Below are 25722 nucleotides of genomic sequence, written 5' to 3'. Positions count from 1 at the left end.
CTGCATCTTTCCTTGGGCCTGCTGCTCTGCTAGATAAGTGCTTCTAGTTTGTTTTCTGTTTTTTCTGTCCAGCTTGTTATTATCTTTTGCTGGAAGCTCTGAGAAGCAAAGGGGTGCACCGCCGTGCTGTTAGTTCGGCACGGTGGGTCTTTTTGCCCCTTTGCGTGGTTTTCGTTTTAGGGATTTTTGTAGACTGCATAGTTCTCTTTGCTATCCTCGCTCTGTCTAGAATATCGGGCCTCACTTTGCTGAATCTATTTCATTCCTACGTTTGTCTTTTCATCTTGCTAACAGTCATTATATGTGGGGGCTGCCTATTCCTTTGGGGTATTTCTCTGAGGTAAGTCAGGCTTGTATTTCTATCTTCAGGCTAGTCAGCTCCTCAGGCAGTGCCGAGTTGCATAGGTAGTGGATAGGCGCAATCCACTGCTGCTTCCAGTTGTGTGAGGATAGATCAGGTACTGCAGTCTACAGAGATTCCACGTCTCAGAGCTCGTCCTATTGTTTTGGGTTATTGCCAGATCTCTGTATGTGCGCTGATTACTGCACGCTGTGTTGCCTGATTGCCAGCCATAACAGTTACCCTTGGGAAAATACAAAACTCGGGGCTAAAACATATTTTTTGTGGGAAAAAAAAAGATTTTTTATTTTCACGGCTCTGCGTTATAAACTGTAGTGAAACACTTGGGGGTTCAAAGTTCTCACAACACATCTAGATTAGTTCCCTGGGGGGTCTAGTTTCCAATATGGGGTCACTTGTGGGGGGTTTCTACTGTTTAGGTACATTAGGGGCTCTGCAAATGCAATGTGACACCTGCAGACCATTCCATCTAAGTCCTCATTCCAAATGGAGCTCCTTCCCTTCCGAGCCCTCCCATGCGCCCAAACAGTGGTTCCCCCCCACATATGGGGTATCAGCGCACTCAGGACAAATTGGACAACAAATTGAGGGGTCGAATTTCTCCTGTTACCCTCGGGAAAATACAAAACTGGGGGCTAAAAAATAATTTTTGTGGGAAAAAATTTTTGTTTTATTTTTACGGCTCTCCATTATAAACTTCTGTGAAGCCCTTGGTGGGTCAAAGCGCTCAGCACACATCTAGATAAGTTCCTAAGGGGGTCTACTTTCCAAAATGGTGTCACTTGTGGGGGGTTTCTACTGTTTAGGTACATTAGGGGCTCTGCAAACGCAATGTGACACCTGTTATGTTTGCTAATGACAGGTGTTATGAAGGCAATCCAGAAACACAGTGTGCTTAGCGATCAGAGCGCACACAGTGATCTGACAAATACCCAAAAATACAAGAACGAGCTCTGAGACGTGGAAACTCTGTAGACTGCACACCTGATCCTATCCTAAACACAACTAAAAGCGGCTGTGGATTGCGCCTAACAACTACCTAGGCAACTCGGCACAGCCTAAGAAACTAGCTAGCCTGAAGATAGAAAAATAGGCCTGACTTGCCCCAGAGAAATTCCCCAAAGGAAAAGGCAGCCCCCCACATATAATGACTGTGAGTAAGATGAAAAGACAAAACGTAGGGATGAAATAGATTCAGCAAAGTGGGGCCCTATATTCTAGGACAGAGCGAGGACAGTAAAGCGAACTTTGCAGTCTACAAAAAACCCTAAAGCAAAACCACGCAAAGGGGGCAAAAAAAACCCACCGTGCCGAACTAACGGCACGGCGGTACACCCTTTGCGTCTCAGAGCTTCCAGCAAAACAAAAGACAAGCTGGACAGAAAAATAACAACAAAAAAGCAAAAATCACTTAGCTATACAGAGCAGCAGGTCACAGGAACAATCAGGAGAAGCTCAGATCCAACACTGAAACATTGACAAGGAGCAAGGATAGCAGCATCAGGCGGAGTTAAGTAATGAAGCAGTTAACGAGCTCACCAGAACACCTGAGGGAGGAAGCTCAGAAGCTGCAGTACCACTTGTGACCACAGGAGTGAATTCAGCCACAGAATTCACAACAGACACCTGCAGACCATTCCATCTAAGTCTGCATTCAAATGGCACTCCTTCCCTTCTGAGCCCTCCCATGTGCCCAAACAGTGGTTCCCCCCACATAAGGTGTATCATCGAACTCAGGACAAATTGGGCAACAAATTTTGGGGTCCAATTTCTCCTGTTACCCTCAGGAAAATACAAAACTGGGGGCTAAAAAAATAATTTTTGTGGGAAAAAAATGTTGTTTTATTTTTACGGCTCTGCATTATAAACTTCTGTGAAGCACTTGGTGGGTCAAAGTGCTCACCACACCTCTAGATAAGTTCCTTAGGGGGTCTATTTTCCAAAATGGTGTCATTTGTGGGGGGTTTCAATGTTTAGGCACATCAGTGGCTCTTCAAACGCAACATGGCGTCCCATCTCAATTCCTGTCAATTTTGCTTTGAAAAGTCAAACGGCGCTCCTTCCCTTCCGAGCTCTCCCATCCGCCCAAACAGTGGTTTACCCCCACATATGGGGTATCAGCGTACTCAGGACAAATTGTACAACAACTTTTGGGGTCCAATTTCTTCTCTTACCCTTGGGAAAATAAAAAATTGGGGGCAAAAAGATAATTTTTGTGAAAAAATATGATTTTTTATTTTTACGGTTCTACATTATAAACTTCTGTGAAGCACTTGGTGGGTCAAAGTGCTCACCACACCTCTAGATAAGTTCCTTAGGGGGTCTACTTTCCAAAATGGTGTCACTTGTGGGGGGTTTCAATGTTTAGGCACATCAGTGGCTCTTCAAACGCAACATGACGTCCCATCTCAATTCCTGTCAATTTTGCATTGAAAAGTCAAACGGCGCTCCTTCCCTTCCGAGCTCTCCCATCCGCCCAAACAGTGGTTTACCCCCACATATGGGCTATCAGCGTACTCAGGACAAATTGTACAACAAGTTTTGGGGTCCAATTTCTTCTCTTACCCTTGGGAAAATAAAAAATTGGGGGCGAAAAGATAATTTTTGTGAAAAAATATGATTTTTTATTTTTACGGTTCTACATTATAAACTTCTGTGAAGCACTTGGTGGGTCAAAGTGCTCACCACACCTCTAGATAAGTTCCTTAGGGGGTCTACTTTCCAAAATGGTGTCACTTGTGGGGGGTTTCAATGTTTAGCCACATCAGGGGCTCTCCAAACGAAACATGGCGTCCCATCTCAATTCCAGTCAATTTTGCATTGAAAAGTCAAATGGCACTCCTTCGCTTCCGAGCTCTGCCATGCGCCCAAACAGTGGTTTACCCCCACATGTGGGGTATTGGCATACTCAGGACAAATTGTACAACAATGTTTGGGGTCCATTTTCTCCTGTTACCCTTGGTAAAATAAAACAAATTGGAGCTGAATTAATTTTTTTGTGAAAAAAAGTTAAATGTTCATTTTTATTTAAACATTCAAAAAATTCCTGTGAAGCACCAGAAGGGTTAATAAACTTCTTGAATATGGTTTTGAGCACCTTGAGGGGTGTAGTTTTTAGAATGGTGTCACACTTGGGTATTTTCTATCATATAGACCCCTCAAAATGACTTCAAATGAGATGTGGTCCCTAAAATAAAATGGTGTTGTAGAAATGAGAAATTGCTGGTCAACTTTTAACCCTTATAACTCCCTAATAAAAAAAAATTTTGGTTCCAAAATTGTGCTGATGTAAAGTAGACATGTGGGAAATGTTACTTATTAAGTATTTTGTGTGACATATTTCTGTGATTTAATTGCATAAAAATTCAAAGTTGGAAAATTGCGAAATTTTCATAATTTTCGCCAAATTTCCGTTTTTTTCACAAATAAACGCAGGTACTATCAAAGAATTTTTACCATTGTCATGAAGTACAATATGTCACGAGAAAACAATGTCAGAATCACCAGGATCCATTGAAGCGTTCCAGAGTTATAACCTCATAAAGGGACAGTGGTCAGAATTGTAAAAATTGGCCCGGTCATTAACGTGCAAACCACCCTTGGGGGTAAAGGGGTTAATAAAAAAGAAAAACTGAAATATCACATGGCCATAAGTATTCAGACCCTTTGCTCAGACACTCATATTTAAGTCACATGCTGTCCATTTGCTTGTGATCCTTCTTGAGATGGTTCTACTCCTTCACTGGAGTCCAGCTGTGTTTAATTAAACTGATAGGACTTGATTTGGAAAGGCGCACACCTGCCTATATAAGACCTCACAGCTCACAGTGCATGTCAGACCAAATGAGAATCATGAAGTCAAAGGAACTGGCCAAGGAGCTCAGAGACAGAATTGTGGCAAGGCACCGATCTGGCCAAGGTTACAAAATAATTTCTGCAGTACTCAAGGTTCCTAAGAGCACAGTGGCCTCCATAATCCTTAAATGGAAGAAGTTTGGGACCACCAGAAGTCTTCCTAGACCTGGCCGTCCAGCCAAACTGAGCAATTGTGGGAGAAGAGCCTTGGTGAGAGATGTAAAGAAGAACCCCAAGATCACTGTGGCTGAGCTCCAGAGATGCAGTAGGGAGATGGGAGAAAGTTCTACAAAGTCAACTATCACTGCAACCCTCCACTAGTCGGGCCTTTATGTCAAAGTGGCCCCACGGAAGCCTCTCATCAGTGCAAGACATATGAAAGCCCGCATAGAGTTTGCTAAAAAAACACATGAAGGACTCCCAGACTATGAGAAATAAGATTTTCTGGTCTGATGAGATGAAGATAGACCTTTTTGGTGATAATTCTAAGCTGTATGTGTGGAGAAAACCAGGCACTGCTCATCACCTGCCCAATACAATCCCAACAGTGAAACATGGTGGTGGCAGCATCATGCTATGGGGGTGTTTTTCAGCTGCAGGGACAGGACGACTGGTTGTCATTGAAGGAAACATGAATGCGGCCAAGTACAGAGATATCCTGGATGAAAACCTCTTCCAGAGTGCTCTGGACCTCAGACTTAGCTTAAGGTTCACCTTCCAACAAGACAATGACCCTACGCACACAGCTAAAACAACAAAGGAGTGACTTCACAACAACTCTGTGACCATTCATGACTGAGACCTGACCTAAACCTAATTGACCATCTGTGAAGAGACCTGAAAATGGCTGCCCACCAATGTTCACCATCCAACCTGACGGAACTGGAGAGGATCTGCAAGGAAGAATGGCAGAGGATCCCCTAATCCAGGGGTGAAAAACTTGTTGCATCATTCCCAAGAAGACTCATGGCTGTACTAGCTCAAAAGGTGCTTCTACTCAATACTGAGCAAAGGGTCTGAATACTTATGACTAGTGTTGAGCATTCCGATACCGCAAGTATCGGGTATCGGCCGATACTTGCGGTATCGGAATTCCGATACCGAGATCCGATATTTTTGTGATATCGGGTATCGGTATCGGAAGTGTAAAATAAAGAATTAAAATAAAAAATATTGTTATATTCACCTCTCCGGCGGCCCCTGGACATCAGCGGGAGGATCCGGCGTCCGGCACGGCTTCTTTCTTCAAAATGCGCGCCTTCAGGACCTGTGGTATGACGTCCCGGCTTCTGATTGGTCGCGTGCCGCCCATGTGACCGCCACGCGACCAATCAGAAGCCGCGACGTCATTCCTCAGCTAAAGTCCTAGAATGAGCGCCTTTTAGGACCTGAGGAATGACGTCGCGGCTTCTGATTGGTCGCGTGGCGGTCACATGGGCGGCACGCGACCAATCAGAAGCCGGGACGTCATTCCACAGGTCCTGAAGGCGCGCATTTTGAAGAAAGAAGCCGTGCCGGACGCCGGATCCTCCCGCTGATGTCCAGGGGCCGCCGGAGAGGTGAATATAACAATATTTTTTATTTTAATTCTTTATTTTACACTTTAATATGGATCCCAGGGCCTGAAGGAGAGTTTCCTCTCCTTCAGACCCTGGGATCCATGAGGATACATTCCGATACTTGATGTCCCATTGACTTGTATTGGTATCGGATATCGGTATCGGCGATATCCGATATTTTTCGGGTATCGGCCGATACTATCCGATACCGATACTTTCAAGTATCGGACGGTATCGCTCAACACTACTTATGACCATGTGATATTTCAGTTTTTCTTTTTTAATAAGTTTGCAAAAATTTCTACATATCTGTTTTTTTCAGTCAAGATGGGGTGCAGAGTGTACATTAATGAGACAAAAATGAACTTTTCTGAATTTACCAAATGGCTGCAATGAAACAAAGAGTGAAAAATTTAAAGGGGTCTGAATACTTTCCATACCCACTGTAATTCCAGCTGTTTCTTTTCTCACATACAGTAGGTTAGAGAGGGATAGGAATCGGTCAGATTGTGTTAATACTATGAGAATAAGACAGTAAAAGCATTTGGTCGCTTTGCTTCTTCCAGTGGGCACTGTGATGCCCCCTGTACCTACAGTGAGAAACCATCCAGGATCTTGCCCTTTCCTTCAAAAAGAGGTTGGTGACCTAGGGGTCTTACAGTACCTTCGGTGCAACCTGGGGAGCCACACAGGAGACCAGTAGGTAATGGGGCCACTTCTACAGCCACAACAGGTGGAATTGTGCACTGTGACTGCAAAGGGCCCAGATACTGTTCTATACAGAGACCCTCTTCTGTCCGTGTTCACTCTTGCTGCAAGTAGATGAACCTGAAAATCATTTTCTGGAATGAGAATTGGGGTGCAAGTTATGGCCAGATCGTTCCCTCTTTTTATTTTTATTTCAGTTCAAGCCACCACTCCAGCATTTTCTTTATTAAAGGACTGGAGTGGTGCCACTGATATAATTTCCCTGCTTCTAGTATTATACTTACCAGCCGCCGTCTTCAACTCTTCCAGGCACTGCTCCGGGCTGTGTCCAACAGTTTGTCACCTGCCGGATCGTTCCAGTGTTTGCTGGACGATTCAGAAGTCGATGTAAGTCTATGAAGACAGAATGAGACTATCATAGACCTACATGGAGAGCTTGTGACCGTTATCTCTCACTTCTGGTCACAAGATGGCACTGGGGGACCGGAACACCGCCGGCAAGAGCTGAAGAAAGCGTCTGGTAAGTATAATGCCAGGGTCAGGAAACTCAGATTAGTAGCACCACTCCAGCGTTAAAATAAAAAAATGCTGGAGTGGTACTATCACTATATTTAAATTGCTATAAAAGCAAATTTTAGCACTTACCTGCTCACCATGCACAAATCTGCTCTTTTTTTTTTTAGGTACAACACAATATGGCTCCAGATCCGGCCATCCAGGCTGCTATAGATCTTACAGCCGGAGCTGCAGGTAAGTGTCGAATTCAAGGTCAGAAACACTACATTGGATTCAATACTGTGGGATTTTTGCAGCTTTTCATACATAGAGAATATGTAGTATGCATTAAGTTCTATGCCTTATAATGGATATGTCAAAATATGTATTTTTAAGTACAATTAACTGAGCAGGTTATAAGGAGAACTGTCAGATCGCTGGCGAGAATCCCATATATACACTCTCTGAACTCAAGGATTGGGACAAATACACATTACATGTACAGACGCTTTTATGACATCCCAATCTAAATCTATAGGCATTATTATGGCGTTGCACCCTCCCCCATCACCACCCCACCACACCTTTGAAGGTATAACAGTTCTCACTTTTCTGGGAAGGTTGGCGTTTGTAGGAACTTTTTCCCCTTCAACCAGAAGAGCCTTTTTGAGAACAGGCACTGATTTTGGATAAGAGTCGGGTTCACAGTCTCTGTTCTGGTTCATCTCAGAGGTGTTCGATGGCGTTGAGGTCCGGGCTTTGTGTAGATGGTCAGGTTCTTCCACATCAGATTCACCCAACCATGGTAACTTTACATCGTCTCACACTTGGTGGCCGAGTCCTTTTGGTTTTGAACCTCCTCCACTTTCTGTTGACCGTGGCACATTTAGGAGGGAAGAAATGTCAGATCTGACTTGTCACATCGGTGACATCCTATTACAGCACCGCGCTGGTATCTGTGAGCTCTTTAGAAAGTCCAATTCTTTCACAAAATATTCAGATAAGTAATCTGACCTTACTGATCCCTGCTCACAGCCTGACACCCGATTCGCTGCCAATATCTGTACTTTCTGCAAAGACATCTGATAGCTGCAGCCAATCACTGACTGCAGCAGTCACCTGTCCCCCACTGGTCTTAGTACATTCTGCCTCATCTGGACAGACATGTGCCCAGAGCAGCCAATCACTGTGGTCACAGTGGTGATCGATTCATAATCACTATGACCAGTGATTGTTGCATTCACACATCTCTTCAGATTGACCACATGTGACCGCTGCGGCCAGTGATTGCTTGCAGCTAGCAGATATCTTTCCAGATATTACAGGATGTACAGAGACTGGCAAGGACCTGAGAAGTGATGGGATGAGATCGGCGGAGGATCAGGAGGGGCGAGTATTAACTATATTATTATTTGACACCATTCAGAGCTTATTTTTAAATGAATATGGCCAGACAGCCCCTTCAAGGCCACTCCAAAACCTGTGCAGGCGTGTACTATGGAGGACAGAGAATGAACTTGAATCCAATATTGCAGCCAGCATGCAGTCAGCGGGTAAGGAAAGGGTGAATCAAACACCCAAAAACCCCGCCTCTATGGCTGAAGATTGTTCCCTCCAAATTCAGGTGACAGTGTCCCTTTAATACGGGGCTGTAGGGGGATGGTGCATGTCACAATGACCCGCATTGCAGCAAGGAGCATCTATGCTTTTCTTAGATCCCATTTTGGCCACTAGAAAACTTTTACTAATCATTTCAAATACAGATCTGAAAAGTGATTAATGCTGATGCCAAGGGGCACTGATGGCGGGTGGATGAAAGGCGATTCCGGGAGCTAAATAGGAAAGGGTTCTTTACAGTTAGAGCAGTCAGAATGTGGAATGGCAACCACAAGAGGTAGTAATGGCCGACACTAGGACAGGGTTTGATGATTTCCTCAGCACAGATAACATTGTGGGTTATAGTTAAAAAATCTACAATTGGAGAAAGGTTGAACTTGATGGACCTAGGTCTTTTTAACTATGTAAAGTCAGCTCACCTTCTCATGCACGGAAACCTGCAAAGAGCCATTGAAATAATATTGGAAAATCCAGAATAGAAGTCTTTATTATGGGTATTCCATTAAAAGTCGCACCATTGTGCATGGGTAAGACAGAATATGGCAATCTGGCGGTGATTGGGATGGGTGGCACGCTTCCTGCGGTGCTGTAATTGTACTGCTATGTCCTTCATTCCCAGGTGGCACGGCGTGTGTTCTGACCGGACAGCCGTTTGACACTGCCAAGGTGAAGATGCAGACGTTCCCCAATATGTACAGAGGCCTCACAGACTGCGCAGTGAAGACCTACAGACAGGTGGGGTTCAGGGGCTTCTACAAAGGGACCGGTCCGGCTCTTCTTGCCAATATAGCTGAAAACTCGGTGCTGTTTATGAGCTATGGCTTCTGCCAGAGAGTTGTGCGAAGGCTCGCTGGTTTAGAGGACAATGCAACCCTAAGGTAAGTGTAATAATTAGGCACATCGTATTCTAGAGGGTTAGTACATACAGGGCCGGCTCCAGGTTTTTGAGGGCCCCGGGCGAAAGAGTCTCAGTGGGCCTCCCCTTTAACACATACTACGATTCATGATCGCATATAAACACAGCCATGTAGTATATAACACAGCCATGTAGTATATAGCACAGCCACGTAGCATATAACACAGCCATGTAGTATATAACAGCCCACGTAGCATACAGTTAGGTCCATATATATTTGGACAGAGACAACATTTTTCTCATTTTGGTTACAGACATTACCCACAATGAATTTTAAACAAAACAATTCAGATGGAGTTGAAGTTCAGACTTTCAGCTTTCATTTGAAGGTATCCACGTTAAAATTGGATGACGGGTTTTAGAAGTTTCAGCTCCTTAACATGTGCCACCCTGTTTTTAAAGGGACCAAAAGTAATTGGACAATTGACTCCAAGGCTATTTCATGGACAGGTGTGGGCAATCCCTTTGTTATGTCATTCTCAATTAAGCAGATAAAAGGCCTGGAGTTGATTTGAGGTGTGGTGCTTGCATTTGGAAAGTTTTGCTGTGAAGTAAACATGCGGTCAAAGGAGCTCTCCATGCAGGTGAAACAAGCCATCCTTAAGCTGCGAAAACAGAAAAAACCCATCCGAGAAATTGCTACAATATTAGGAGTGGCAAAATCTACAGTTTGGTACATCCTGAGAAAGAAAGAAAGCACTGGTGAACTCATCAATGCAAAAAGGCCTGGGCGCCCACGGAAGACAACAGTGATGGATGATCGCAGAATAATCTCCATGGTGAAGAGAAACCCCTTCACAACAGCCAACCAAGTGACCAACACTCTCCAGGAGGTCGGCGTATTAATATCCAAATCTACCATAAAGAGAAGACTGCATGAAAGTAAATACAGAGTGTTCACTGCACGGTGCAAGCCACTCATAAGCATCAAGAATAAAAAGGCTAGACTGGAGTTTGCTAAAAAAAACATCTAAAAAAGCCAGCACAGTTCTGGAATAACATTCTTTGAACAGATGAAACCAAGATCAACCTCTACCAGAATGATGGAAAGAGAAAAGTATGGCGAAGGCGTGGTACAGCTCATGATCCAAAGCATACCACATCATCTGTAAAACACAGCGTTGGCAGTGTGATGGCTTGGGCATGCATGGCTGCCAGTGGCACTGGGTCACTAGTGTTTATTGATGATGTGACACAGGACAGAAGCAGCTGAATGAGTTCTGAGGTATTCAGAGCCGCCATACTGTGTGCTCAGATCAAGACAAATGCAGCAATACTGATTGGTCGTCGTTTCATACTACAGATAGGCAATGACCCAAAACATAAAGCCAAAGCAACCCAGGAGTTTATTAAAGCAAAGAAGTGGAATATTCTTGAATGGCCAAGTCAGTCACCTGATCTCAACCCAATTGAGCATGCATTTCACTTGTTAAAGACTAAACTTCAGACAGAAAGGCCCACAAACAAACAGCAACTGAAAACCACCGCAGTGAAGGCCTGGCAGAGCATCAAAAAGGAGGAAACACAGCGTCTGGTGATGTCCATGAGTTCAAGACTTAAGGCAGTCATTGCCAACAAAGGGTTTTCAACCAAGTACTAAAAATGAACATTTTATTTACAATTATTGAATCTGTCCAATTACTTTTGGTCCTTTTAAAAACTGGGTGGCACATGTTAAGGAGCTGAAACTCCTAAACACTTCATCCAATTTTAATGTGGATACCCTCAAATGGAAGCTGAAAGTCTGAACTTCAACTGCATCTGAATTGTTTTCTTTAAAATTCATTGTGGTAATGTATATAACCAAAATTAGAAAAAGTTTGTCTCTGTCCAAATATATATGGACCTAACTGTATAACACAACCAGGTAGTATATAGCACAGCCCATATAGTATATAGCACAGCCACATAGTATATAACACGGCCCACGTAGTTTATAAAACAGACATCTAGTATATAGCACAGCCCATGTAGCATATAACAGCCCACGTAGTGTATAACACGGCCCACGTAGTATATAGAACAGCCATGTAGTATATAGAGATATAGAGACACTTACCCCAAATTGTGCTGCACAAACATTATGGCCCCATAAGATGCTCCATACAGACATTTTCCCCATTTGCTGTTGCTGCGATAAAAAAAAAAAATCAGATACTCACCTCTCCATCGCTCAGGCCCCCGGCACTTTCAATATTCACCTGTCCTCGTTCCAGCCGCCGCTCCATCTTCTTCAGCATCTTCTGCACTGACGCTCAGGCAGAGGGCGTGCACTAACCACGTCACCGAGCCCTCTGACCTCAGCGTCACTGCAGAGGACGTGGTAGACGGAGCGGTGGCTGGAACGAGGAGCAGGTGAATATCGCGCAGCGCTGCGCTCCCCTCCCAGTTATACTCACCTGCTCCTGGCGTGGTGCAGTCCCTGCTTCCCGGCGCTGGCAGCTTCTTCCTGTATTGAGCGGTCACCGTTACCGCTCATTACAGTAATGAATATGCAGCTCCACCCTTATGGGAGGTGGAGCCGCATATTCATTACTGTAATGAGCGGTACCATGTGACCGCTCAGTACAGAAAGAAGCTGGGGAGCCGGGGACTTGCAGGGACCGCGGCAGCCACCAGGAGTAGGTGAGTATAATTAGACAGCCCCCAGCCGCTCCCCCTCCCCTGCCGAGTCAGCTCCGTGATGTGCCGCTAGCTGAGGGCCCCTGGGGGAGCGGTGGTCCTAGGCACTGGCAGCTGCCTGCCCTTAACGCCAGCCTTGAATGGGCCCCCCTGTCTCGCCAGGGCCCCGGCACTTGCCCGGGTATGCCGGGTGCTGACGCCGGCCCTGAGTACATACATACCACAGAGACCGATCATACCACTGCCATAGGTAGTTCTCTTACGGGTAACCTTGTGTTCTCTACATATTGGCAATAAATCTGTAGCGGTCTGTTTGCTGTCAGAGAAAGAAGTGGATACCAACAGAAGAACAACAGATGTGTGAATGTAGCATAAGGGCTCGGGCAGACGTATGTACTTTCAGTCTGAAAGCATTGGACCGCACTTGGAACAAAGTTAGTCTACGGGGCTGTGCACACGTCCGATTCTTTCCTCGTACAGATTCTGATCGAGGAAATTATTGCAGTAATCTCAATTTGCATCTGATATTTGGAGTCCATGGAAAAAAGATCGGACTGCACTCGGACGGCATCCGAATGCAGTCTAATTTTCACAAACCTGTCAGTTTATGAAAATTGGAAAGCATTTGGATGTCATGGAGAACTTTTAATTTTTTTTTTTACATCATTATCTCATCCAAGAAAATCACATGACACTGTTACCACACTCTGGTCAAACGCCGATCAGAGTGTGAGTTGCATAATCGCCCGGATTCCCTCAGGTGAGAGAATACAGTCGTGTAACCCTAGCCTTAGGATGAGAAGATGGGGGTAACTGACACTGCACCATACTGTCCTTAGAGATATTGCAATGATTCAGGGGGGAAACAAGCCCCTTTTTTGAGGTCATGGCAGCAATGTTTAAAATATTTTAATTCATATACTATCTGAATGTTGAAGGAGTTAAAAGAGTTTTCCCATTTTCTAAACTGATGGCGTCTTGCTAGGATATGCCTGACTCTTATGATTAGTTGTGGTGCGACCTATGGCACCTCACTGATCCTGAGAATAAAGGGGGCACAAGCGCTTGGAGGATTAGACCTCCCAATACACCTGTCTGTGCAGAGGATTGCAGCCAGCCGCATTCACATGGAGCTGCTTCTCTGCACAACCGGTGGCAAAGGATGCACTGCTACACCCAGTCTGCTGCCACTTATTTCTAAGGCACAGGGAATAGTATGGACCCAGAGGTCAGACCCACACCAACCAGTATACTAGTAACATGCCATCAGCCTATGAACAAGCTATACAGGTACAAACTGGTGCAGAAGGTGACACTGATGCAACCCTCAATTTACAGCTTATAGAGGAAAAGTGAGGGAAGGTTGTGTACTGAGAATGGCGTACACCGGCGTGCAGAGGACACTTGGCTCCTGCAGGTTGTAAGCTCTTCTACAAGGGTACATATTCGAGGTTGATTTTGAAGGTGGGGAGAGTGTGACCGGTTGGTATAGCACATTCCCGAGTGTGGGGGATGCAAGGGAGAAATCATAGAAGGCATGATGCAGAGAAGGACATTTTGTAGGGGGCATAGGGAGTTTGGGGCAATGATGTATGTATAGAGGGGGAAGCTTTGTATATCATTGTCAGCTTTGGATATGTTGAGCAGTGAGGTCCCCTTATTGCAAAGGCTTTAGAGCATGGACGTCAAACTCAAATACACAGAGGGCCAAAACTAACAGCTTGGACAAAGTTGCTGGCCCACCTTGAAATTTAATTTAAAAATATCAACAATTGAGGATGTTTTTCCTTATCATTAAATATAACGATGAACCTTTTCGTATGGACACAAACGAACAGCCCTCCACATGCGCTGTATGATGAGCCTACTGTATGCTATTTTCCCTTCTCAACTCCTGTGGCAACGTATGGTGATCCCAACGCAGTATAATTCCCCAACTGTAATCCCCATACAGCTCTTGCAGACAATATAATGGCACCCACATAGTTCTCCATACAGTATAATGGATTCCACATAGTTCTCGATACAGTATAATGTACCCCACATAGTGCTCCATACTGTATAATGGCCCCCATATAGTGCTCTATACAGTATAATTGCCCTCACATAGTTCTCCATACAGTATAATGGACCCTACATAGTGCTCCATGCAGTATAATGGACCCCACATAGTGCTCCATATAGTATAATGGCCCCATATAGTGCTCTATACATTATAATAGCCCCCACATAGTGCTCCATACAGTATAATGGACCACACATAGTGCTCCATATAGTATAATGGTCCCATAGAGTGCTCTATACAGTATAATAGCCCCACATAGTGCTCCATACAGTATAATGGCCCCCACATAGTGCTCTATACAGTATAATGGCTCCCACATAGTTCTCCATACAGTATAATGACCCCCACATAGTGCTCTATACAGTATAATGACCCCCACATAGTGCTCTATACAGTATAATGGCCCCACATAGTGCTCCATACAGTATAATGGCCCCACATAGTGCTCTATACAGTATAATGGCCTCTACATAGTTCTCTATACAGTATAATGGCCCCTACATAGTGCTCTATACAGTATAATGGCCCTCGCATAGTGTTCTATACAGTATAATGGCCCCCACATAGTTCTCCATACAGTATAATGGCCCCCACATAGTGCTCTATATAGTATAATGGCCCACACATAGTGCTCTATACAGTATAATGGCCCCACGTAGTGCTCGATACAGTATAATGGCCCTCACATAGTGCTCCATACAGTATAATGGGACCCACATATAAGAAAAGAAAATACTCACCTCTCCTCATTCCCCCACTGCTCCAGTCTCTGCAGCACATCTTCTGATCTCCTACACTGCTCGACACATTGCACGTGTTGTAATGACGTCATCGAACCCGCTGCGCTGAGACATCAGACGCAAAAGGGAGAATAATGGTGGAGGGAGTGAGCCAAATATACTCCCCCTGTGGTCCAAATTTGGTCCCGTGGTTCAGAGTTTGACATGTGTGCTTTAGAGGAATAAAGGAAGAAGTGTTTTAACCAGATATCGGACTTGTGGATAGATTGGAAAGACACAAGAGTAGAGGGAAAGCCACAGAGGCGGGTGTTGCAGTATTCAATGCGGGACATGAAGAGGGCAGGCATGAGGAATTCTGTTGACTTGTTACTGACAAAACAGTGTACTTAGGAAATTGGTTGGAAGGAGGAGGTACGGGCTTGGATGTATGGTCTGAAGGATAGGATGGAACCAAGGTTATCTTCATTGTGAGACTGAGAAAGTGTAGACGGAGATGTACACGGCGCTGGTTTATCATGTTTTGTACTGTTCTACATAGCAGTGTGACATGACCCATTCATTTACCCTCTGACTAACCATCATTGATTGTTTGCAGTGATCTCCAGAACGCAGCGGCAGGCTCATTTGCCAGCGTTTTTGCTGCTTTAGTTCTGTGCCCGACAGAGCTGGTGAAATGTCGACTCCAGGCCATGCATGAGCTGCAGGTGTCGGGCAAGTTGGCACAGGGACAAAAGTAAGTGTGACATTAGACGCTGATGGCGCGGATATACTGCTATTACTGGTACTCGAGAAGCCGTATAATAATGTTATGTGTGTGAACCAGTCCCTAATATCACAGCTTATTCCTACTTACCAGATTGTCAGACATAAATGTAACCCTACAGATAGGCGTCAAATGAGCAAAGAGCCTGGAAGGATTTGGGTCTTGGTGTCAGTGTAGCACCTACTTTCCTACGGCGACGCTCTATGACCCATACACTGGTTGTTCACCTCTGGGAACTTTTTTTTCTTAACTGCGTGAAATTTGGGTGCATCAAACATTTTGCCCTCTTTTGCTTTACAGGCTTTGTCAGCTGAGAGGAGCTCAGAAAATCATAGATAAAAAAGTGACAATCTCCTGATTAGACTGTCAGGGTCGAGCTTACTGACAGAAACTCAGGTGCCTCATTCTGCAGCTACCGCAACACAGTCTATAGAAGGCAGACAGAGCAAAATTTTTAACGAAACCCAAATGCAAAAATAATTTTTAACCCCAAATAAATGCAATTATAAAAAAAAACTGTAATTTTAATTAAAATTAAGAAAATTTTGTAATATATCTTATCAGAGAAATCTGTTTTTTTTTCCTCCTTCTGGACCTCATTCATTCTCGAAATTCTCAATTTTGTTGGTAAAATTTGTCTTAATTCAAAACAGATTTTCTAAGCTAGGGAACGACAGTTTGTGCTCATAACATTCTATGGAGAACTGTAACTTGTCACTTCTGGAAAAACGTGCAGCAAAATGTCTGTGTCTGCATTCTCCTGCCTTTTCCAATCTCCTATCTCAGTAATAGGAAAATCTGTCTTCAATGAATACGGATTTTACAATTTTTACCCATAAATTGAGATCGAATGACCAGCCCATGACGAGAAAGAAGCACATTTCTCTATTAAGTTATTTTACAAAGTTGCATCTTTTCATGTGCACTATTGATTTATGAAGGAAAAATTAAACGACTGTTACTCTTTAACCCCTTCCCAACATGTGATATACAGATACATCCTAGACTTTGATGCGGGCTCGCTCGTCTTTCCTGGCAGATGATGGCCGAATTATTCAGCCATCATCTGCCTCTAACAACCACTGTTAACCTGATGAATGGCACTGTCAATCTATGACAGTAGCACTTAATGAGCGTAGGCAGGGGGGCAACTCATTCTATGCCCCTATCCGTGCGCCCATGATGTGATTACATAGTGCTGATGGGTTGTCATGTAGCTGGCGGTCATAGGAGACTGTGATTTTCCGTATACATAGCAGTGCAGCAGCACAAATGTTCAGACAATTGCAGGTTCAAGTGCCCTAATGGGGCTAACAATTAACGTAAAAAGGATAATAATGTTTTTAAAAATATGAAAACATTAAAAAAAATAAACGTTCAAATCACCCCCCTTTTTCCCCCAGTAAAGATAAAGAAATACTAAAAAATACATGTATTTGGTATTGCTTCTTCCTTAAAAAGTCAGATATATAAAAAATAAAATAAATTTACTTGATCGGTAAATGGTGTAACAAGAAAAAAGATCTAAACACAAGAATTACATCTTTTGCCTCCACAACTTTACAATAAAATGCAATAAGAGGCGATCAAAACGTCATATCTACCCCAAAATTGTATCAATTGAAACATCAGCTCAGTGCTCAAAAATTAAGCCTTCACCTAGCAAAGAATAAGCCCCAACAAGCAAAAATTAAAAATGTTACGGGTCTCAGAAAATGACAACACAAGCAAATTTTTTTTTTACAAATTTCCAATTTTTTTTTTACCTCTTAAATAAACAAAAGCTATACATGTTAGATTTCAGCATACTCATACTGACCTGGGGAATCATATTATCAGGTCAGTTTTACCTTATAGTGAACATGGTAGATAAAAAAATATCTATTTATATAATTATCTTGTAATGTCTTAATTTCCTGTTCTGTCCAGATGTCACCGTATCCCAGAATTCCAAGCGGATGAAGTTCACCGGCCGCCATATTGGGACACCCAAGTGATGGGTGTCCCAATATGGAAACTGCTGCTGGTACCAACCTATTGCTTGGTACCACCAGCGGAACACCGTCGCACCACACACACACACACACACACAATCTATACGCCATACGCACCACACACACACACACACTCTATGCGCTGTACGCACCACACACTCTCACACACACTCACACTCTCACGCAGCCTGAACACCATCGCGAACACGCTGCCACCGGGATCATCCGAATGATTCACTGACTGCCGCCATCTTTGTACAGGAGGAGCGCATGCGCAGTCTTAATGTGACCGCCGCTATCTGTCTGCACAAAGATGGCGGCGGTCTGATTTACTGGGCCTGCGCGAATTACGCGCAGGTGCACTGAATCATTCGGCTGATCCCGGCAGCAGATGCGCAACGTGTCTACAGGCAGAGGAAGCTGGTCACATTAAAGTGGTTTTCCCACGAACAAAGGTTCATTTTAAAAATTTTCTGTGTCTGACCGTGTACGGAGCATACCACATCTCCTTGGCAGGGGAGGAAGCAAAAGCTAATACTGACATTACAGCATGGGATCACAGTGGATTCATTTTGTGAGGTAAAATATTTCACTGACTGTTTTTAAAAAATATTTTACCTCATAAAATGTATCCTCTGCAATCTCCCCTGTAATGTCATTATTGTCTTTTGCTTCCTCCCCTGCCCAGGAGCTGAGGTATGTTCGGTACACGTCCAGACACAGACAATTTTTAAAATGAACTTTTGTTCGTGGGAAAACCCCTTTAAAAAGAAAATATCAACGCCAACATGGCTCCTCCTAAACAGTACGCCAATGACAAAGGAAAGCAGCAAATACGCAACGTCGAAGACAACAACGGGCAAATGAGACTCTTGAAGAGCAACAGCATCACTGGGACAAAAACAATGCATATAAGCGTAGGCATCAAGCACATGAGTCTCCTGATGCAAAAGTCATTAGATTATCACAGGATGCCATTAGGCAACAACAGCGCCGCATGCCTGCCCCCATTGTGACATTACCGCCTTCCCGATGCAATAGCATCGGGCCTCCATCTAGTGTATATACAGTACAGACCAAAAGTTTGGACATACCTTCTGATTTAAAGATTTCTCTGTATTTTCATGACTATGAAAATTGTAAATTCACACTGAAGGTATCAAAACTATGAATTAACACATGTGGAATTATATACTTAACAAAAAAGTGTGAAACAACTGAAATTATGTCTTATTTCTCTATCGCCTCATTGGGGGACACAGGAACCATAGGGGTGTATGCTGCTGCCACTAGGAGGCTGACACTATGCACAAAAAAGTTAGCTCCTCCTCTGCAGTGTACACCCCACCGACTGGCGTTATGAATTTAGCTTAGTGTCAGTAGGAGGTGGACACGGGTCTTTTATTAGACCCTTATCTACCTCAACATGCATCGTTTTCTTTCAGGTTTCCAGAGCGATACAGTGTGAATAGTCACAACTGTAGTCCCACAATGCGGACTATGAGTACGGCGTGTACTGCCACCCCGTATCCCCATAGATCCGACAGCCAGCAGGACCAAAGACCCTTAGCACACAAGCATGCTCAGAAAACCGGTCCTAGCCCCGTCCCCCACCCATTCGCCCACCAAAGCCTGTCGGTTGGAGGAGACTAGGACATCTGTCACCAGCTCCCTGGACGACTGATACCTTCCCACGGTTTGAGGTTAGTAACGAACGGCTTGGGATGTTTAGGTGAGTATTCCACTCCCCCTCCCTCAGGTACCTCTGGATCCCTCAGGGTCCTCGGCTCCCCAAGTCGGGATGGTCATGGGGGGTTTCCTGGGGATTCCCTGTGCCTTCCCCCGGTCTCAGGAAATATGCCTCCTTCTGCCCTTTCTGCAATATGGGGCGAGAGTCATGGCTCCTTTCATGCCGGCCCTTGCAGGCGGCCGTGCTGTTTCCTCCCTGGCGGTCGCACTGTTCCAGGCGGCCGCACTATTACAGACAGATCCTGCAGCCGCACCTTGCAACGGTCCTGGTGATACTGAGCGGCGCGGCGACCCCACAGGCAGCTGCGCTGCTGTTACTGCGGCCGCACCTTCCCCTGTCCTGGCGCGGCTACCTTACAGGCAGCCGCTCCGCTTTCCCCGGTGGCCGCACCTTTTCCGGTACCGCGGCCTACTTTGGCAGTCGCCGGCTTCTAATTTAGGCCCCGGCTTCTCCCAGGGCCTACTTCCGGCCGCGACTCCGCCCACTTCCGTTTCTTCCTCGGGCGGGGTTTTCTCCCGTCCGACTGGCTTATTTCCGCGAGCGGCATCTTGGCGCTACTGACCTGGCTGTTAGTCCTGCCCATCTTCTCCTGCGTCGCTGTAGTCCTCTTTTCAGCGCCAGGAATGCTTGATCCGCCTCCTCCAAAGAGCGCGAATCCTGGCGTCCCCTTTCTCGGCGGTCTTCTGTCAGCCCTGCAGCACCGAACAGGAGAGTGTCTCACAAGCCTTCCCTGACGGCCCGCAGTGAAGGACCATCGTTCCTGGATAGCATCTTCAAAGTCATGCAGCCTTCCATACGGAAAACTCTTCGCCTCCCGTGAGAAGCTCTGCTCAGCAGACTGACACTCTTGTCTGCCCTCCTGTCCCCTAACCATCTGGCTTTCGCTAGGGACCCGTTACTTCCTCTGCCTTAGTCAAATACTTTGTGTGTTCGTCTTATAACCGCAAACTTCCCTCTGGTCAGTCCTCTCCCCTCTGTCAGGCCTGTAATAACCCCATTATGCCCATCCCCCAGGACCCCCTGCTGCTCCGCCTGACAGCGAAGTCCCCACCCCAGGCTGGGCCACCTCTCTGTCACAATCGGTAGCGGATCTCACACGGGTGTCCCAGACCCTTGTGTCCGTACTCGATCGCCTGCCCCTGCAGACTTCCACAGTAGCCAGCGGGTCACAGGAATCTCCGTCCGAGACTTCCAATATAGGCCCGCCAAAGATCCAGACAGGAACACCGGTCTGAGTCCTCTTCTCGTTCCATCTCGCCCCACTGCCCTTCTCTGCGGTCGACCTCTGTTATGATCCGGTGACCTTGGAGCAGCATGAGAACTTTCACTTGAGAAGGTGGTCACTATACTGACCGCAATCCTGAACTTAACACCGCAACTAGAAGTAGCCGTGGAGTGTAGCTAACAATCCTAGACACCTCGTCACAGCCGGAGGACTAAATACCCCTAAAGATGGAAATAGGAATACTATCTTGCCTCAGAGCAGATCCCCAAAGGATAGACAGCCCCCCACAAATATAGGCGGGGAGTCGGAGAGGAAAAAACATACACAGGCAGAAAAACAGGATTTAGCACAGGAGGCCACTCTAGCTAAATAGGACAGGATAGGACAGAGTTCTGTGTGGTCAGTATTAAAACCCTTCAAAAATATCCACAGCAGAATATACAAAAACTTCCTACATCTAACTAAAGATGTAGGAGCGTATATCTGCAACTCCAGCGAATCCTACAATCAGAGGAGGAATACAAACAAAAACAAGCACACAGCAGTGTGCCAGAGACACAAAAAAACAAACACTTATCTTTGCTGAATTTGGCAACTAGCAGGAGAAGCCAGAAAGTGATCCAACACTTCACAAGGAACATTGACAACTGGCAAGGGCTAATGAATCCTGCACACTTAAATGTCCCAGTCCGAACTGCAATCAGCAGATACACCTGGCCAGGACTGTGACTCAGAGACAACTGCATTCCCACCTACAACCACTGGAGGGAACCCAAGAGCAGAATTCACAACAGACCTCCCCCCGGTCCTCCTCCCCTGAGTCAGGCAAGGTGTTCTCAGATGCGCCTTTGGAGGATATTTCGGAGCTGGACCCGAACCAAATCTCTAGCATGAGGGATATGGTTCAGAACCTCATTGGAGCGATAAATCAGACCTGTGGCATCAAAGACTCCTCTACGGAACCCGCAGATCAGGCGATTTCGTTTAGACGGTCAAAACCACCTTCCAAGTTTTTCGCTCCTCACCCTGAATTTGAGGAGATCCTGACCAGAGAAAGAGAGAACCCGACCAGACGCTTTCAGAGAGGAAAGCGCCTTGGCGTTTTATATCCTTTTTCTCCGTAGCTAACCGCTAATTGGACGGCTTCTCCTTCGGTGGATCCTTCAGTTTCCAGGCTGTCCACCAACCCGGTCCTTCCGCTATCCAGAGGAGCATCTCTGAAAGACTCTAATGATAGAGTCATTGAATCCTTTGCGAAGTCAGCTTCGAAGCGGCTGCGTCTACTCTTTGCCCGGCCTTTGCTTCCACATGGGTCTCAAAATCAATTTCCAGATGGGCCAAACAACTCCGTCGGGGCATCCTGGACGGGGCTCCATCTGGACAGCTGGCAGAGCTTGCCAACCAGATTTCCTGTTGTGAATTCGGTGGCCAAGCTCCCTCCTGTGGTCGTGAGTGGTACTTCGGCTGGTTCTGTCTATGAGCTTCCTTTGGTGGATGAGAGTGGTACTGCGGCTTCTGAGTTTCCTTCCTCAGGTGATGAGGTTAAGTCGTTAGGTGCTGCTCTATTTAACTCCACCTAGTGCTTTGATCCTGGCCTCCAGTCAATGTTCTAGTATTGGTCTTGCTTTCTCCTGGATCGTTCCTGTGGCCGTTCTATCCTGCATAAGCTAAGTTTTGCTTGTGTTATTTTTGTTTGCTATTTTTTCTGTCCAGCTTGCTATGTTGGTTTTTCTTGCTTGCTGGAAGCTCTGGGACGCAGAGGGAGCACCTCCGTACCGTTAGTCGGTGCGGAGGGTCTTTTTGCCCCCTCTGCGTGGTTGTTTGTAGGGTTTTGTGTTGACCGCAAGGCGATCTTTCCTGTCTTCGGTCTGTTCAGTGGGTTGGGCCTCACTTTGCTAAATCTGTTTCATCTCTGCGTTTGTGTTTTCATCTCGACTCACAGTCATTGTATGTGGGGGCTGCCTTTTCCTTTGGGGTGTTTCTCTGAGGCAAGGTAGGCTTATTTTTCTTTCTTGGGGCTAGCTAGTTTCTCGGGCTGTGCTCGAGGCGCATAGGACTGGTCAGGAGCGCTCCACGGCTACCTTTAGTGTGGTTGGATAGGATTAGGGATTGCGGTCAGCAGAGTTCCCACGTCTCAGAGCTCGTCCTATGTTTTTGGTAATTGTCAGGTCACTTTGTGTGCTCTGAACTTCAAGGTCCATTGTGGTTCTGAATCTCCTGCTCATAACAGTACTGGAGGCCCAAAGTACTAATGCTTCTCAATAGAGGGAAAAGAGAAGTTCTGAGACTATTTTTTTTTCTTTGTACTGTGTTCTGTCTTTCTTTTCCCCTTTACATCAGGGTGGTTCAGAACACAAGTGTGGACATGGACATTCAGGGTCTGTCCTCTTTGATGGATAATCTCGCTATAAATGTACAGAATATTCAAGATTTAGTGGTTCAGAATCCTATGTTAGAACCTAAGATTCCTATTCCTGAGTTATTTTCTGGAGATAGAGCTAAGTTTTTGAATTTTAAAAATAATTGTAAACTACAGTATTTCTGGCTTTGAAACCCCGCTCCTCTGGTGACCCAGTTCAACAAGTTAAGATCATTATTTCTTTATTACGTGGCGACCCTCAAGATTGGGCATTTTCCCTTGCGCCAGGAGATCCTGCATTATGTAATATTGATGCGTTTTTTCTGGTGCTCGGATTGCTGTACGATTAACCTAATTCAGTGGATCAGGCAGAGAAAAATTTGCTGGCTCTGTGTCAGGGTCAGGATGAGATAGAGATTAATTGTCAGAAGTTTAGAAAGTGGTCCGTGCTCACTCAATGGAATGAATGTGCGCTGGCAGCTATTTTCAGAAAGGGTCTCTCTGAAGCCCTTAAGGATTTCATGGTGGGATTTCCTATGCCTGCTGGTCTGAATGAGTCTATGTCTTTGGCCATTCAGATCGGTCGACGCTTGCGTGAGCGTAAATCTGTGCACCATTTGGCGGTATTATCTGAGCATAAACCTGAGCCTATGCAGTGCGATAGGACTTTGACCAGAGCTGAAAGGCAAGAACACAGACGTCAGAATGGGCTGTGTTTCTACTGTGGTGATTCCACTCATGCTATCTCCGATTGTCCTAAGCGCACTAAGCGGTTCGCTAGGTCTGCCACCATTGGTACGGTACAGTCGAAATTGCTTTTGTCCGTTACTTTGATCTGCTCTTTGTCTTCCTATTCTGTCATGGCATTTGTGGATTCAGGCGCTGCCCTGAATTTGATGGACTTGGAGTTTGCTAGGCGCTGTGGGTTTGTCTTGGAACCCTTGCAGTGTCCTATTCCGTTGAGAGGAATTGATGCTACGCCTTTGGCCAAGAATAAGCCTCAGTATTGGACCCAGCTGACCATGTGCATGGCTCCTGCGCACCAGGAGGATATTCGCTTTCTGGTGTTGCATGGTCTGCATGATGTGGTCGTGTTGGGATTGCCATGGCTACAAGTCCATAACCCAGTATTAGATTGGAAATCTATGTCTGTGTCCAGCTGGGGTTGTCAGGGGGTACATGGTGATGTTCCATTTCTATCTATCTCATCATCCACCCCTTCTGAGGTCCCAGAGTTCTTGTCTGATTACCAGGATGTATTCGATGAGCCCAAGTAAAATGCCCTACCTCTGCATAGGGATTGTGATTGTGCTATCGATTTGATTCCTGGTAGTAAGTTTCCTAAGGGTCGACTGTTTAATTGTACCTGAGCACGCCGCTATGCGGAGTTACGTGAAGGAGTCTTTGGAGAAGGGTCATATTCGCCCGTCATCGTCGCCATTGGGAGCGGGGTTCTTTTTTGTGGCCAAGAAGGATGGTTCGCTGAGACCTTGTATTGATTACCGCCTTCTAAATAAAATTACGGTCAAATTTCAGTACCCCTTGCCGCTGCTGTCTGATTTGTTTGCTCGGATTAAGGGGGCTAGTTGGTTCACCAAGATAGATCTTCGTGGTGCATATAATCTTGTGCGTATTAAACGGGGCGATGAATGGAAAACAGCATTTAATACGCCCGAAGGCCATTTTGAGTACCTGGTTATGCCATTCGGGCTTTCTAATGCTCCATCAGTGTTTCAGTCCTTTATGCATGACATCTTCCGAGAGTACCTGGATAAATTCCTGATTATATACTTGGATGATATTTTGGTCTTCTCGGATGATTGGGAGTCTCATGTGAAGCAGGTCAGAATGGTGTTCCAGGTCCTGCGTGCTAATTCTTTGTTTGTGAAGGGGTCAAAGTGTCTCTTTGGTGTTCAGAAGGTTTCATTTTTGGGGTTCATTTTTTCTCCTTCTACTATCGAGATGGACCCTGTAAAAGTTCAGGCCATTTATGATTGGACTCAGCCAACATCTCTGAAGAGTTTGCAGAAGTTCCTGGGCTTTTCTAATTTTTATCGTCGCTTCATCAATAATTTTTCTAGTATTGCTAAACCGTTGACTGATTTAACCAAGAAGGGTGCTGATGTGGTCAATTGGTCTTCTGCTGCTGTGGAAGCTTTTCAGGAGTTGAAGCGTCGTTTTTCTTCTGCCCCTGTGTTGTGCCAACCAGATGTTTCGCTTCCGTTCCAGGTCGAGGTTGATGCTTCTGAAATTGGAGCAGGGGCTGTTTTGTCGCAGAGAAGTTCTGATTGCTCGGTGATGAAACCATGCGCCTTCTTTTCCAGGAAATTTTCGCCTGCTGAGCGAAATTATGATGTTGGCAATCGAGAGTTGCTAGCCATGAAGTGGGCATTCGAGGAGTGGCGTCATTGGCTTGAAGGAGCTAAGCATCGCGTGGTGGTCTTGACTGATCACAAGAACTTGACTTATCTCGAGTCTGCCAAACGGTTGAATCCTAGACAGGCTCGTTGGTCGCTGTTTTTCTCCCGTTTTGATTTTGTGGTTTCGTACCTTCCGGGCTCTAAAAATGTGAAGGCGGATGCCCTGTCTAGGAGTTTTGTGCCCGATTCTCCGGGTTTGCCTGAGCCGGCGGGTATTCTCAAAGAGGGGGTAATTTTGTCTGCCATCTCCCCTGATTTGCGGCGGGTGCTGCA

General features: G+C 45.5%; 1 protein-coding gene across 1 annotated transcript in view; it reads left to right on the top strand.

Annotated features, from left to right (window-relative positions):
- The window catches only part of LOC138671043 (mitochondrial ornithine transporter 1-like), an 86803-nt gene that overhangs the window by 14814 nt on the left and 46267 nt on the right, over window positions 1–25722 (top strand). Inside the window, exons 2-4 of the mRNA XM_069758910.1 lie at window positions 7167–7233; window positions 9215–9473; window positions 15534–15671. Coding sequence (XP_069615011.1) covers window positions 7179–7233; window positions 9215–9473; window positions 15534–15671 — 452 coding nt within the window. The 5' untranslated portion in view covers window positions 7167–7178. The remainder of the gene's footprint in view (window positions 1–7166; window positions 7234–9214; window positions 9474–15533; window positions 15672–25722) is intronic.

The sequence above is a fragment of the Ranitomeya imitator genome, chromosome 3, assembly GCF_032444005.1.
Source record: "Ranitomeya imitator isolate aRanImi1 chromosome 3, aRanImi1.pri, whole genome shotgun sequence".
Classification (NCBI taxonomy): Eukaryota; Metazoa; Chordata; class Amphibia; order Anura; family Dendrobatidae; genus Ranitomeya; species Ranitomeya imitator.
This window is presented reverse-complemented; position numbering and strand designations above follow the sequence as displayed.